At 39.3% G+C, this 12,443-nt stretch overlaps 1 protein-coding gene across 1 annotated transcript in view; it reads left to right on the forward strand.

Annotated features, from left to right (window-relative positions):
• TRABD (TraB domain containing) overlaps window positions 1-12,011 on the forward strand; it is a 24,613-nt gene extending 12,602 nt beyond the window's left edge. Inside the window, exons 6-9 of the mRNA XM_009286776.1 lie at window positions 926-1,065; window positions 3,322-3,494; window positions 5,693-5,804; window positions 8,792-12,011. Of these exons, the coding sequence (XP_009285051.1) occupies window positions 926-1,065; window positions 3,322-3,494; window positions 5,693-5,804; window positions 8,792-8,969 (603 nt within the window). The 3' untranslated portion in view covers window positions 8,970-12,011. The remainder of the gene's footprint in view (window positions 1-925; window positions 1,066-3,321; window positions 3,495-5,692; window positions 5,805-8,791) is intronic.
• Window positions 12,012-12,443: the final 432 nt, after the last annotated feature.

Below are 12,443 nucleotides of genomic sequence, written 5' to 3' on the forward strand. Positions count from 1 at the left end.
GAGCATGGGAAGCTGAAAAGTCCTTGACTGGTGTAAGCACTGCTTAGCAACAACTAAAACTTCAGTGTGTTATCAACATTATTCTCATCCTAAATCCAAAACACAGCACTGTACCAGCTACTAGGAAGAAAATTAACTCTATCCTAGCTGAAACCAGGACAGATAACGTAGCTGTTAAAGAATCTGGAATCATTTGGTGTATTTATCTTTTATAAAAAAAAAAACTGTTTCAAGGCTTATTTTCCTGAGCATTCCAGATCAGAGTAAAACATTTTAAGTGTTTCCCATTTTAGGTGGGAAAGGAAAAAATACATATATTAGCTCTGTCCTGTTCCAAAGTGGTTGTTTGAAATTTTTAAACAGGTATGCATAGGAAAGAATTTTCTAGAAATTCTGTACTGTGCTAAAATTTGTCAGTCTAAGCTACAGCAAAGTCTCAGCTCACATTGGCGTGTGGCATCTGGCATCAGTTCTTGTTTCATAAGCTCCTTGAATATATTTTACCATGACAAACTGATAGGTTAGTGATCCTGACAAATCCCAGGTAAAAGCAAAATGACCACAGTTGTTTCACCTTAGACTTTATTCAGACCCAGATAGATACTGAGCCCCATCTGTTCACCTTAAGTAGTCATAAGCAGGAGCTTTCTGCTTAGGTAAAAGTAACCTAAAGAGGGTGGCGTTACAACTTAATGTTTTTACTGTAATACCTACTGCATCTTGTAGCTCATGTATTCCGTTATGAAGTAGTATTTTGGCAATTTATTTACTGCAAAGCCAAAATATTTTTTGATGTTGAAGTATGATGCTACTTGCTCTTCTTTAAGATACCTTGTGTAACACAATAAAACAAACGCTCTCTTGATAAGGATGTACTGTGCTGCAGTATGAAATGTTGACTAGTGATTTGTATCTTCTCTTTCAGGCCAGTAAAGTACCTTTCTGTAAATTCCATCTTGGAGACCGACCCATCCCTGTTACATTTAAAAGAGCAATTGCTGCACTTTCTTTCTGGCAAAAAGTCAAGCTTGCCTGGGGCCTTTGCTTCTTATCTGACCCAATCAGGTATGAATAAGCATCCCATATGTTTATCGGGGTGAATTGTTCAATTCTTCAGTTTGACTTTAGTATGAGCTGGAAGTCCTTGGTACCCAGCCTGATGCGGTGAAACTTGAAGTTAGTGAGAGGAGGAGAAATACACAAACTACCCTGCAATAATCCATATTTTTGAAAAGAAAGCTGGCTTTCTGATCTTGTTCCAGCTCTTTCTTTAATTGTCTTTTGATACATTGCTTCCAGGTGAAGTGAAAGATTTGGTGCTGGAGAATTCCTAGTGTACTTCAGAAAAAACTTTTTAAAATTATTTTTATGCTGAAAATAAAATCTTTCACACTACGGTGTGTGGATATTGTAAATAGAAAAGAGTAGGGCCTTGGTATGCTAATTCATACCTCCTTAAGATTTCCAAAGGACTTGGGCCTGCTGTGCTGAGTCACATCTGGATCAGGGCAGCTTGAGAACTGAATCTGCTGTCTGAGCAGATTTTTGGAACAAGAGAAAACTTTTAAAGCCTGTGGACAACGTGTGGACTCTTAATGATTATTGCCTTTATAAAGGGACATTGTTAGGAACTTTTGCCTTATGGTAGTATTTCTCAGACAGCTACTCTCTTGCTCAGTTTGTCTTCCCCTGCCTTTCAGAGACGTCCCTGTGCCAAGCTTACTTCCTCTTTCCGCAAGTAGGTGTGCAATAACTTGCTTGAACTGGGTGAGGACACATGCATAGCTGTCGTCTGAAATTCAGTCTGCTCCTACCAGACTTGCAGTGGTGGGACGCTTGCCAGAAATGGGTTCCCTGTGCACGTGGTCCCTGAATCTCAGTGCCTCTCTCATACCCTGTGACCAGAGCTCTGCACAGCTCATGAAGTGGTGTGGCATTTTTTCCAGGCTTTTAAAATCGGGCTGGGGCTCAAACTGTAGTCTGGTCACCAATCAAACCTTCCATTTTCTAGTTTTAGCATTTACTTAATTGTTCTTTCCTGTAAATGCTTGCTATTGCATTCATCTGTAAAATGAGTTTGACCTTCTTTCAATCCATTAACAGTTCCTGCACAAACTAAGTTTTCTTACTTACTAGTCTAATACCAGCATGAAACTATTTGCAGGCTTTTGGGAGGCGTTGAAGGATATATTTCTCTGCAACTTCTCCCATTCTTTTATCCACCGTAAGAACATTTTGGTTTTCAACTGCAATATTAAGATAACTACAGTATATGCACGCTAGCTTCCCACTGAAGCTTGGACATAACATCTCGGTTGTTATCGTACAATTGATTGATCTGCTATGTTGATTTTTAAAAATAACATGTGGGTAGGGGTTGAAAAGGAAAGGTGTTTATAATTGGGAAGTTGTTGGGGAGAGGAGGGTATTGTGCACCCAGCCATCAACATGAGATCCTGCAGAAAATGGAGTAATAATTCAGCATTGAATTTGTGTCAGTCTGATTAGCTTTTCTATGATCTGTTGAAAGCTAGCAATGCGTTTCTTTTTGGTTGTCCCTGTTGACATCTGTAGTGTCCTTTTGATCTTGGAAACTAAAGAAAGCATGTTTGGCATCATTCTTCAGTAGACAGTGATGCAAAACCAGATGATTCTGTTGCCACAGACTATGACTGTACCACAGCTGTGGGTGCAAACAGAAGGTTAACAGCACCTATAGAAAATATAAAAGGTCATTATATTTACTCCTGCAGTTTTTATTTGTTTATTTCCTGCCTGTTTCCTATTCTTCTCTTCAGGGAATTCTTTTATAACTTTGAGTTCCCTGCTGATTGACACTAGGAACCTGCAGAACTCTTTCCATCCCCTCAGACTATGCCTTACGGTGTGCTTTTTTTGTTCCTTAAATAGAGCCTCTGTGTGTTCAGTGATCAGATCTGCTTCCTTGGGAGTGCTCTGTGTTGCCTCTTCTAAGCTTATTAATATACACTGAAAGTGGGGCACCATGATAACTATTCCCTTTGAAGCCCTAGTGCTCTTGCTCAGTTGAGTTGTCAGCTTTCAGACTGGGAAGGGTGAAAGTCCAGTTGCACTGCCTAAAGGCAAGTGACCTCTCTTCTTTCCCTTTCCCTCACTGTAGAGGAATTGTTAGGTATCCAGTTTTACAGGTTTAGGGAGTTTGTTTTCCTTTTGAAGAGGAGAACTGGGGGAAGAGAACTGTATAGTGTGGGTTTATGTGAATAATGTGTATAAAACCCAATTGTTTTGTCTGTATTGGGCTTGAAAAGCATAACAGATACTGATAACTTACCTTTCTTTCAGTAAAGATGATGTGGAGAAATGCAAACAGAAGGATTTACTGGAGCAGATGATGGCAGAAATGATTGGAGAATTTCCTGATCTTCATCGAACGATTGTCTCGGAACGAGATATTTACTTGACCTACATGCTGAAGCAAGCAGCAAAGCAGATAGAACTACCTCGAGCTTCAGAAAGTAATTGTTTTAAAGCAGATATCATAACCAGCAAGGTGTTCTTTGTGTACTAGTTCAAAGTTCAGTTCTTCTCAGGAAATCTGGGATGTTCTGTTCATGTGTGCCACATGTCACCTAAGATTACAGTGCTTAAAAAAATTAAAAAGGGATATTACTCTTCTGTTGCAACCACCTATAGAAGTAAAGAATTTTCGTAGAGCAGTAGACTCCAAATTATCATTCCTTTCTCATTGTGCTGTTTAAAACTGGAAAATACTAATTAGCCTGACAACTTTTTCAAAAGGCAAGCATCTGGTATTACAGCACAATATGGGACAGCCTAGATTTATGTTGCCTATCTCACTTCCACCTTGTTACCTCACCAGCTCAGTCTCTGGATCACTAGTTTAGTGAATGCCTATGAAACTGGAAGGGGTTTATATGCATTATGAAGGACTTAAAATAGAAGATGGGACCATAAAAGACAAGAATGTGAGGGACTACCTGACTGATAGTCATGTGTCTCAGTCTCTTAGTTAACAAGAGACAATGCCAGAGACAGTTTTGTTTAGAAGCTGTGCATTTATATTCTATACATATAATCTGTTCTATACATTCATGCTCATGAGAGGCAAAAAGAAAAAAAAGCGGGGGGGAGGCAAATGATATACTTAAGATTCATAGTAAAATACAAAACCCCACAATTCCAATGAGCAGAAATAGGGCATCATCACCATTGTCCAAATCATTTGCTATTGTAGGGACATAGTAGGGGGATATTCCTGGACACCATTTGCAGGACTCAAATATACTTTTAGTCTGATACATTCCTGAACTAGGTCTGATTTGTTCTTAGCCTTAGTCTGTTTGCCTGGGTGAACTCTTCCAAAGAGCGATTTGTTCTTAGCCTTAGTCTGACTGTTTGCCTGGGTGAACTCTTCCAAAGAGCTTGCAAATGAAATTTTCACATTTAGTTTTTCATTCTGTCTTTACTCCACACAAAATACTCAGAGGGGGATAAAAGTTTCTTCCAGGACTAAGTTTCAGGCAGGGCTTTAAACATTACTGGTGTCATCTTTGAATCCTGCCCAGAAGCAGACAGGAACATATGGGTGGAGGCTGGAGCAGATGTGATGTGCCGTGGACAGCCCATTCTGTTGAGGTGCTGTGCTCTGCCTCTGTCGTAGCTGCAGCTCTGATTTAGAGCAACCCTAGAATAGGCTGAGAAAAGGCAAGTCCAATGAAACAATTTTGAAAATATGTATAATATTTCTAGTGTTTTCAGTACAGTTTTGTTTCATTTCAAGGGGTCTGCTTTTCAAATTTTTACTTATTCCTGGAAAAATCAAGGGTGGATATTTAAAGCAAGACAGTGGAACTTACTCACATTTTATATTTATGTATTATATTTATGTATAACTTTCCCCATAGGAAAGCAGCCTGATTACTATTACTTAGAAAGTTTTCTGTGAATTATTTTTATTGTGGCATGGTGCCATTTTTTCATTGGGGGAGAGGTAATCCCAAAACTTTCAGGAAGAACATTTTAACTTCTACTGGGTGTTGTGGAATTTGGGTGGTAGATGGGAGGTGAGGGGGAGAGCTGGCATGTGTTGCCGTGGTCTAATGGTGACTGGCTAGCTGCTGCACACAAGTGGTGTGGGTTTTGCTGTTACGTGCTGAGGCCGGGTCTGTAACAGTAAACTTAACAGGGGCAGGTGTGGTCTCGAGCGCTGTTCTCCGATTGTTCATTCTGCTTGTTAGCCCAAGTCTTGTCACAATTGGCATGTGTGCCAGCTGCCACTGTCCAAAGTGATGGAGAAAACTCTCTGTTCAGGAGACAGCAAAGACCAGGGCTGTTCCCGATGAGCAGTACAGAAACATGACCCACACAGGGAAGGAAAGAAATTAATTTAGTTTGCATCTGCTGAGCCTCTCACCCTGAGGCTGGAGTATGAGCCCTGGCCAGGTTTGTGTACTGAAACAAATGTTTCCTGAAAATCCAGAAACCGTGCTGATTTTTTTTCAGACTTTCAACATAAGAGGCAGTAGGTGAGATGAGTACTAACTCTTAGTATGTAACAGCTTTAATATCTAGTAGTAAGAGTCCCTACCTCTTGGAAAATTCAATTTTGTAATCTCACACATTTACCTATTTATTTATAGCTTGGAATTAGTTCTTCTAGTGATGTGTCCCTTTCTCTCCATCTCTTTCTCAGCTGAACCTAGAAAATATATCCCAGCTGTTGTAGTTGGTGTTGTTGGGATGGGTCATGTACCTGGAATTGAAAAGAACTGGAACTCCGACTTAAACATCCAGGAAATAATGAGGTAACAGTCATCCTTTCCTACGTGTTGATGTAACAGCTTCTTTTGCTAAAAGACAGCAATAATTGGTTTGTTTGGGGTTTTTTTCGGTTGTTTGTCATAGCTTGAAGAAACATCACTACTGTCATCACTGCCCTGTCAGCTCACTGACTTGCTGTGGAGTGCTTGCAGATTGTGCTTACAGCAAAGGAAAAGAAAATATCAAAGGAAAAAAGTAAATAGTTGGATATCGAGGGAAGTAGAGATGAGAAGATACCCTTGTCTAGAAAGAAAATTCATTGATCCACATTTAAGGCTTTTAAAACAAGAATTCAAATGAGGGCTGTAGAAGATGGTGAAAACAAAACCAGGCTTCCAGTCTAGCTTAGGTAAATATAAACTGTTGGATTCAAAGCTTTTGTTGTGTTGGCTGTTGGTTGTGGCACTGCTGGCTCTGGCAAGCTTACTTACCACAGTTGCTCACTGCCTATTTTTTAACTATATATATATAAAAAAGTAACAACATGTTTTAATGTGTATACCTAAATACGGGCTGATTTAAGCCACGTATCTGGTGAACTCTCGCTCCAAAGTACATATTGAAATAGATGTATGTGCTTTGTAAAAGAAGGAATTGAAGAACCAAAATGTTCAGACTATGTGTATCCTATAAAGCCACAAAGGTCAGAACTTCGGAAATGTAGGAGGGATTATAGTATGACCTGGTAGTACTGGTCTGCGGTGGTTTAGGATAATAGAGCCTTTCAAATGTTGGCATTTTATCTTATCACATCCGTTTACTGTGTTTATGTAAGCACCTCACCCATCTCTTCAGAGGCTCTGAAAAACAGAAAAGACTGTGCCCTGCCTAAACGGTGTATTTAGGCATCTAAAATATGATTTAGAGAGACTTTTAGTGTCTGGATCCAAGAACAATGTACAGAAGCCCTGCCTAGCCATTTATAAGTCTTTTTCAAGGCTAAGCCTGGAGTCACAAACTAGATGTCCATATTCCTCTTCACCCTTGCAAATAACCTGTAAAATGAGGTTGCCCAAATCTGTGTAATTGTATGGTTCATGTTCATTACAGAACTGAATAGCCGAAAGCCTGACTATGTGTCTTCAAGTTTACGTAGAGGGTCTTTTTCATCAAAGTTTAGGTTCTTTGACTTTATTGTCTTTATGGTGCCAGTGCCATAACTAAGTGGAATGGTTACCAGTACCTTTCATAAGACATTAATATTGCATTAACTTGACTTTCTAAAATAATATGAAGCAAATGCCATTCATAAGATTAGTATATTTAAGACTCATTTCTCGTTAAACTTTTTTACCCCTCATGCAGTTGCAGAACAGAGTTACGGGGGTGGGGGTTGGGGTGGTGTTACTCGTTGTCACCTCTCTAAAGTAAAAAGTTTTAAAGATGCTTACAGGTATTCGGTTACATTTTACAAGTTGCAAAGTGATCTTGGAAATCATCTGGATAGAAACATATACATTTCTCAGACTTCCAATTTTTAAGTTCATGCATTGAACCTGACTCTGAGCAGACCTTACGATTTGCTTCAGATTGTTATGAATTGATTTTTTTAAATTGTGCTGATGGACTGGAATTGAGGAAGAAGTGATAGAGAACCATGTAAGAAGGTGTAAAGGGATGCCTTTACCTCTTCCTTTGTTCAATGTGTATGCTTTTTTAAAACTCTTCCTGTATATTCTCTTAATATGCAAAATCTTACCAGTAATAACTTTGCCCTAGTTTGAGCAAATGGATCTAAACTCAGTCTAGTTGTATTCTAATCTCAGCGCATCTAACCTGGTTTGAGTGTGCCCATAATGGTTTTGCACTACTGTAACTGATTGCTTCTGAATACATTAGAAACATTTTCTAGATATAAATAAATGAGAACTTGTGGCTTCTTTGAAACGACATGCAGAGACCTCTCTGTCCCCTGTGAGAGGGTGAGCCGAGTTGCAGTGTAGGCATGCTGTGGGTGCAGGGCCGGCTAAGATACCACAGAGCCTGTTAGTGAAGGTGCAGGGCTACATGTGCACGTTGCTGTGCTTTCCAAGCCAGCTTTATTTTGAAGGTAATATTAACTGTTTGCTTCGTACACTGTTAATAAGACTGCTTGAAGGCAGGGGTAGACCTGGTGTGCCTGTTGTCCTCTGCCCTCCTGGTTCCAGGTGGCCAGTGCAGAGACTTCCAGGTGGCTCTGTGAAGACCTCAAAGCCAGCAGTACATGCCAGACTGGAGACAGCTTCATGCGAAGCCTCTCTGATTTGTCTGCACTGTCCTCTCCGGAGCTCCGGAGGCCAAGAGTGCTGCAGGGGCTTGGCCTCCACACACTCAAGCTGGGAGCTGCAGCTAGGCTGGTAAGCCTGCCTGGCATCCAGGGGTACACCTTGCTGAAACACACACACACACACACACACACACACACCCCCCCCCGAATCTGTGCAGGGGCCAGCCTGGCTCCAGACTTACCCCTTCTGGCTACACAAACCTGACCAGGTCCTGACACGTGTTATCCAGAACATCCAAGCTCTGTTTTCCTCCATTACCCTGAATGACTGAGTTGACTGTACAGGTGTTGGACTTAGGCCGTGTCCTATGTTTCTTCTGACTTTTGTCTCTGTGCAGAGATATGCATAGTAATATTATAAACAGTTCGACAAACAATATTAACTTCTAGTATTCTTCAAGAAGTCTTGGTGTTGTCTTAGTTATTTTGATAGGGTGATGGGCAAGTCAAGGTCCATAGCCATTAAGAGTGGCATCATACATAACTGGAAGAAACTTTATTTGTTGTTGTTGTTGTTACTATTTAATTTGGGCATAGCCCTTGAACATGAAAGAATACGTTGTTTGTTCATGGCACATCTGTTACCTGAAAGTCTCCTGCCCTATAAAGGGGAAGGGGAGAAAAGATCCTTTGTTTGATTGGAAAATGCCTGTTCTTTCCAGCTATGCAGGTGTTAACTTTTTTTTTTTATATCTCTTGCTCCAGTGTGCCTCCTCCATCAGCCTCAAGTAAGATTTTCAAATTTGTCATAAAAGCAACAGTTTTTGGACTGATGGGATATGGCTGCTACCGAATAGGTCAAAGGACAGTTCGGTTTATTCTCTCGATGCCAGCAGCACAGAGCTATCTTCAGAAGCTGACAGAAATAAGGTCTCAGCATTGAACATCGGGCGGAGGCACTATGTGAAGAAGGTGGCTGAAAAAGGGTGGTAGAGGCAACAAATGTGAACTGGACAGAAAGAAGAGGAAGATGAGGATTCTAGTCAGAGATGATTGATGCTGAGCAACACTGAATCGCTGTATAATAAAATATTTGATACTAAAGTTACACCAGCTATGATCTAATGAATAGGTTTGATTCCTGGTAAGTGTGTTGCATGAAACCACATGATTCCAGATTGAGGTAAAAGAAATATGTATGCAAATATATATATTATATATATGCATACTGTATATATAATATATATTACTGATGATGTAGTCCAGACAGCTTGAAGAGTGTATGTTCATGACTTCTTTTCCAGAGGAACAGAACAATGCGAAGTAACCTAATTGGCTGCATCTGCTCTGAAGTTCAGGGACACTTCTCTTGAGTGATTCTTTGCTTTTTTCCTTAGGTATAATAATACCTAGCGGTCATTTCTGGTGCCAGACACTTTTACACATAATTTAGAAGAACATCTTCTCAATGTGTTTTATACTTAAAACATTTAGGCTTTTTTTAAACTTAAGAGCTCTCCAGAAATTTCAGAATTGTACAGGCTGTCATACGTACACTGCTCAAATTTTTTACAAGCCTTACTGAAGAACAGGAATGTTGCCTTTAGATTGCATCCCTTGTTACCACCACCAGTTGAATTGTCTTTCTCCTGCATAGAGAAGATATAGCCACACCATCAGAACGCAATGTGGTTTGTGTCAGTTGTTTACAGGACACTGTGTTCCTTTAGATTAGCTTATTTAAACTGTATTATTTAGCCAAATCCTTCTGGATTCAGTATTGTAAATTTAAAATACTAGAACTACTGTACAATTTACTTTCGTTTCTCGGACCTTTCATTATTGGGACAAGAATTCTGGAATTCATAGTACCTGCCCCTCATTTTGATACATTAAAATATTTTATTTATCAATGTAATTTCTCAATGGATGAATATTTTAATCTATTTAACAGAAAAGCAGTGTTCCATTTAGTTTTTCAAACTAGCTGTAGCATTTTATTTGGATTACCTGCTATTTATACATAGAATTCTGGGTACTTCAAACTGCTGTGATTTTCTTTCTTGATTTTCCAGGACAGCCATCCATCATCAATCTATTTTTTTTAATTTTAATCCTAGGTTCATATTTCATAGGAATTTTTTTGGTACCCTTTATACAGGATTGTCAATGATGGTAAAGTGCCCTCTGCAATCAGCTAGTCCCAGTTCAACAATACAAATAACTGTAACTGTCATATCAAAGTTTTAACCTGATGTATTTGAATGGAGGAGTCCCATTTGCTCCTCAGGCTCATATACAGTTGGTCATCGCTTAAAGTGAAGTTTTTATCTGTATTAATTTCTTTTGGGAATGAAAGCTAGGAACCGGTGTGTGAGGCAGGAGGAGGAAGAGGTGATGATGTGTTCTGTGTTTCTTTGTTGTTTTCAGTTGGTTCAATAAAATCAACAAACCGCTTTTAGGGTATATTTCCAAAGCCTTGTGTTGGAAATCGTCCCATACAGAAAGTATGTACATGTATCTTCTGTGCAGTGTTGTCTTTTTCAAGCTTTTTTTAATGAAATGAAGGGTCTAATGCTCCTCTCTCTGATGGCATTGACTTTGCTGGGAGCCGGTCTGTCCGTGCAACCTGATGCTTTTCTGCCTTGCACTTTGAAAATTTTGAGTCCCAGTGCAGCAAATCATTTAGGTGCATGTTTATCTTTAAACTTATTAAATCTAACCTGATCCTGCAGAGCTCTTAAGACGATGCTAGGTGCTTTTCTGTATCTCGGCCTTACAGCTGTGCAGGGAGTAAACCTTAGCAAATGAATGGCAGCAATTCACATTTCTTAGACACAAAATGTAAATGATAATACAGAATACAGTGGAGGCGGGTCCTTTTATTTTCCATCTATCAGTGCTTAAGAAATCACCATCCATCTCTAGCAAGAGGAGAATCAGCATTTGTAAACAATTTATAGAAGACTAAAGTGACTGCCTGAATTTTGATTCCTGACCTTTTTTAAAAGGTTTAATGTATTGTTTACAATTAAGCAGTCCTATTTGAATAATTCTATTACATTTTAAGTACATTTTTACAAGATGAAAGCAAAAGCTTAAGCTCATTCTTCTCCTGGCTTTACTGACCTACCAAAATATTGTTTTACTGGTTGTTTTTTTGAGAATTTTTAGCTGGTAGATTTCAATATATTGATGTTTTGCTTTAAGTTATCTACAGATTTTTAAGGTATCTGCAGATCTTTTAAAAGCTCTGTAGATCTTTGACGTCTGTGCTCAGGTAATTTTACACAGAGGAAAACAAATCTAAGGTAAATTTTAGATATGAGCCTTAAACTTGGGTGGGACTAATGCTAAATGATTGTCATGGAGCATTCTTGCAGACTTAATGTTTTATGCTTTTTAGCCAGAAGTGATTACCATGTAAGTTGTCCATTCATTATTCAGTTATTCTCTCCAGTTAATACCTTAAGTCTATTGTTTCACTCTTTTTTTGCAAAGCGTAACAGCAGATTCTTCAAGGACCCTGTCTGTGGACAGAGAATTTGCAATTTATCTTCCCACTATTGCAAACTGGCAGATCATACGCATGCACTGTTTACTCAGTGGCACTGGAAAGCCTGATGAATTTGCAGAACTAACAATCCTATGAATCCACACACGAATGCTCAATGTTGTATATTCAATGTGTTGTACTGTTTCTGTAACATAATCAGTGTTTTAGGTCCATTCTTTTCTGTTCTAGTCAGTCCTTTCAGTGTTAACAGCATCCTGTAAAACTTAAATATATGTTGAATTGTCCCAGCCCCGCCTCAACCTTATGAAGCCATATTGTATTTTTTGGTGACATGTACATCTGTTTTATGCATTTGTACATGTGATGTAAATTTGAAGTATTTTTAACAATGTGTGCCTTTACTCTAAAGTGATTTAAAGTAAACAGCAGTATGTTCTATGATATAAAAAATAAAATATTTTAACCACCATTTCTGTTGAAGGCATTTATTTTCCTTATTAATCAGTATTTTTGTTGAGAACAAACACTGGTTAGCTAGATCCTAGTACATGGTAACTTCACCATCTAACACGTTTTTCTGACCAAGAATGTCAGTCGGAGTAAATACCTCCCACTGAGGGGCATCCGAGAGTAATGCTGAAGTGGGGAAACTAGTTTCTCTACCTACCATATGTAATCGGTTAAGAGAGGAAAGGAAGAGTTTCCCTGCCCTACTGAACATGCAGGGAGACTGACTGCTCAACGTGAGTATCTAAATTCGGAGTCCAGAGTTAGGCATGGTGAGTTGACTGTTGTTGTTGTTGTTGTTGTTGCTTTTCTTTTAATGTCTCTCCAGTGCTCGGTCGTGCAAGGAGCTGATGGCCTTAGTCCCAGCCCAGCAAAGCGCTCAAACACTGGCCT

The sequence above is a fragment of the Aptenodytes forsteri genome, unplaced genomic scaffold (assembly GCF_000699145.1).
Source record: "Aptenodytes forsteri isolate BGI_AS27 unplaced genomic scaffold, ASM69914v1 Scaffold166, whole genome shotgun sequence".
Classification (NCBI taxonomy): Eukaryota; Metazoa; Chordata; class Aves; order Sphenisciformes; family Spheniscidae; genus Aptenodytes; species Aptenodytes forsteri.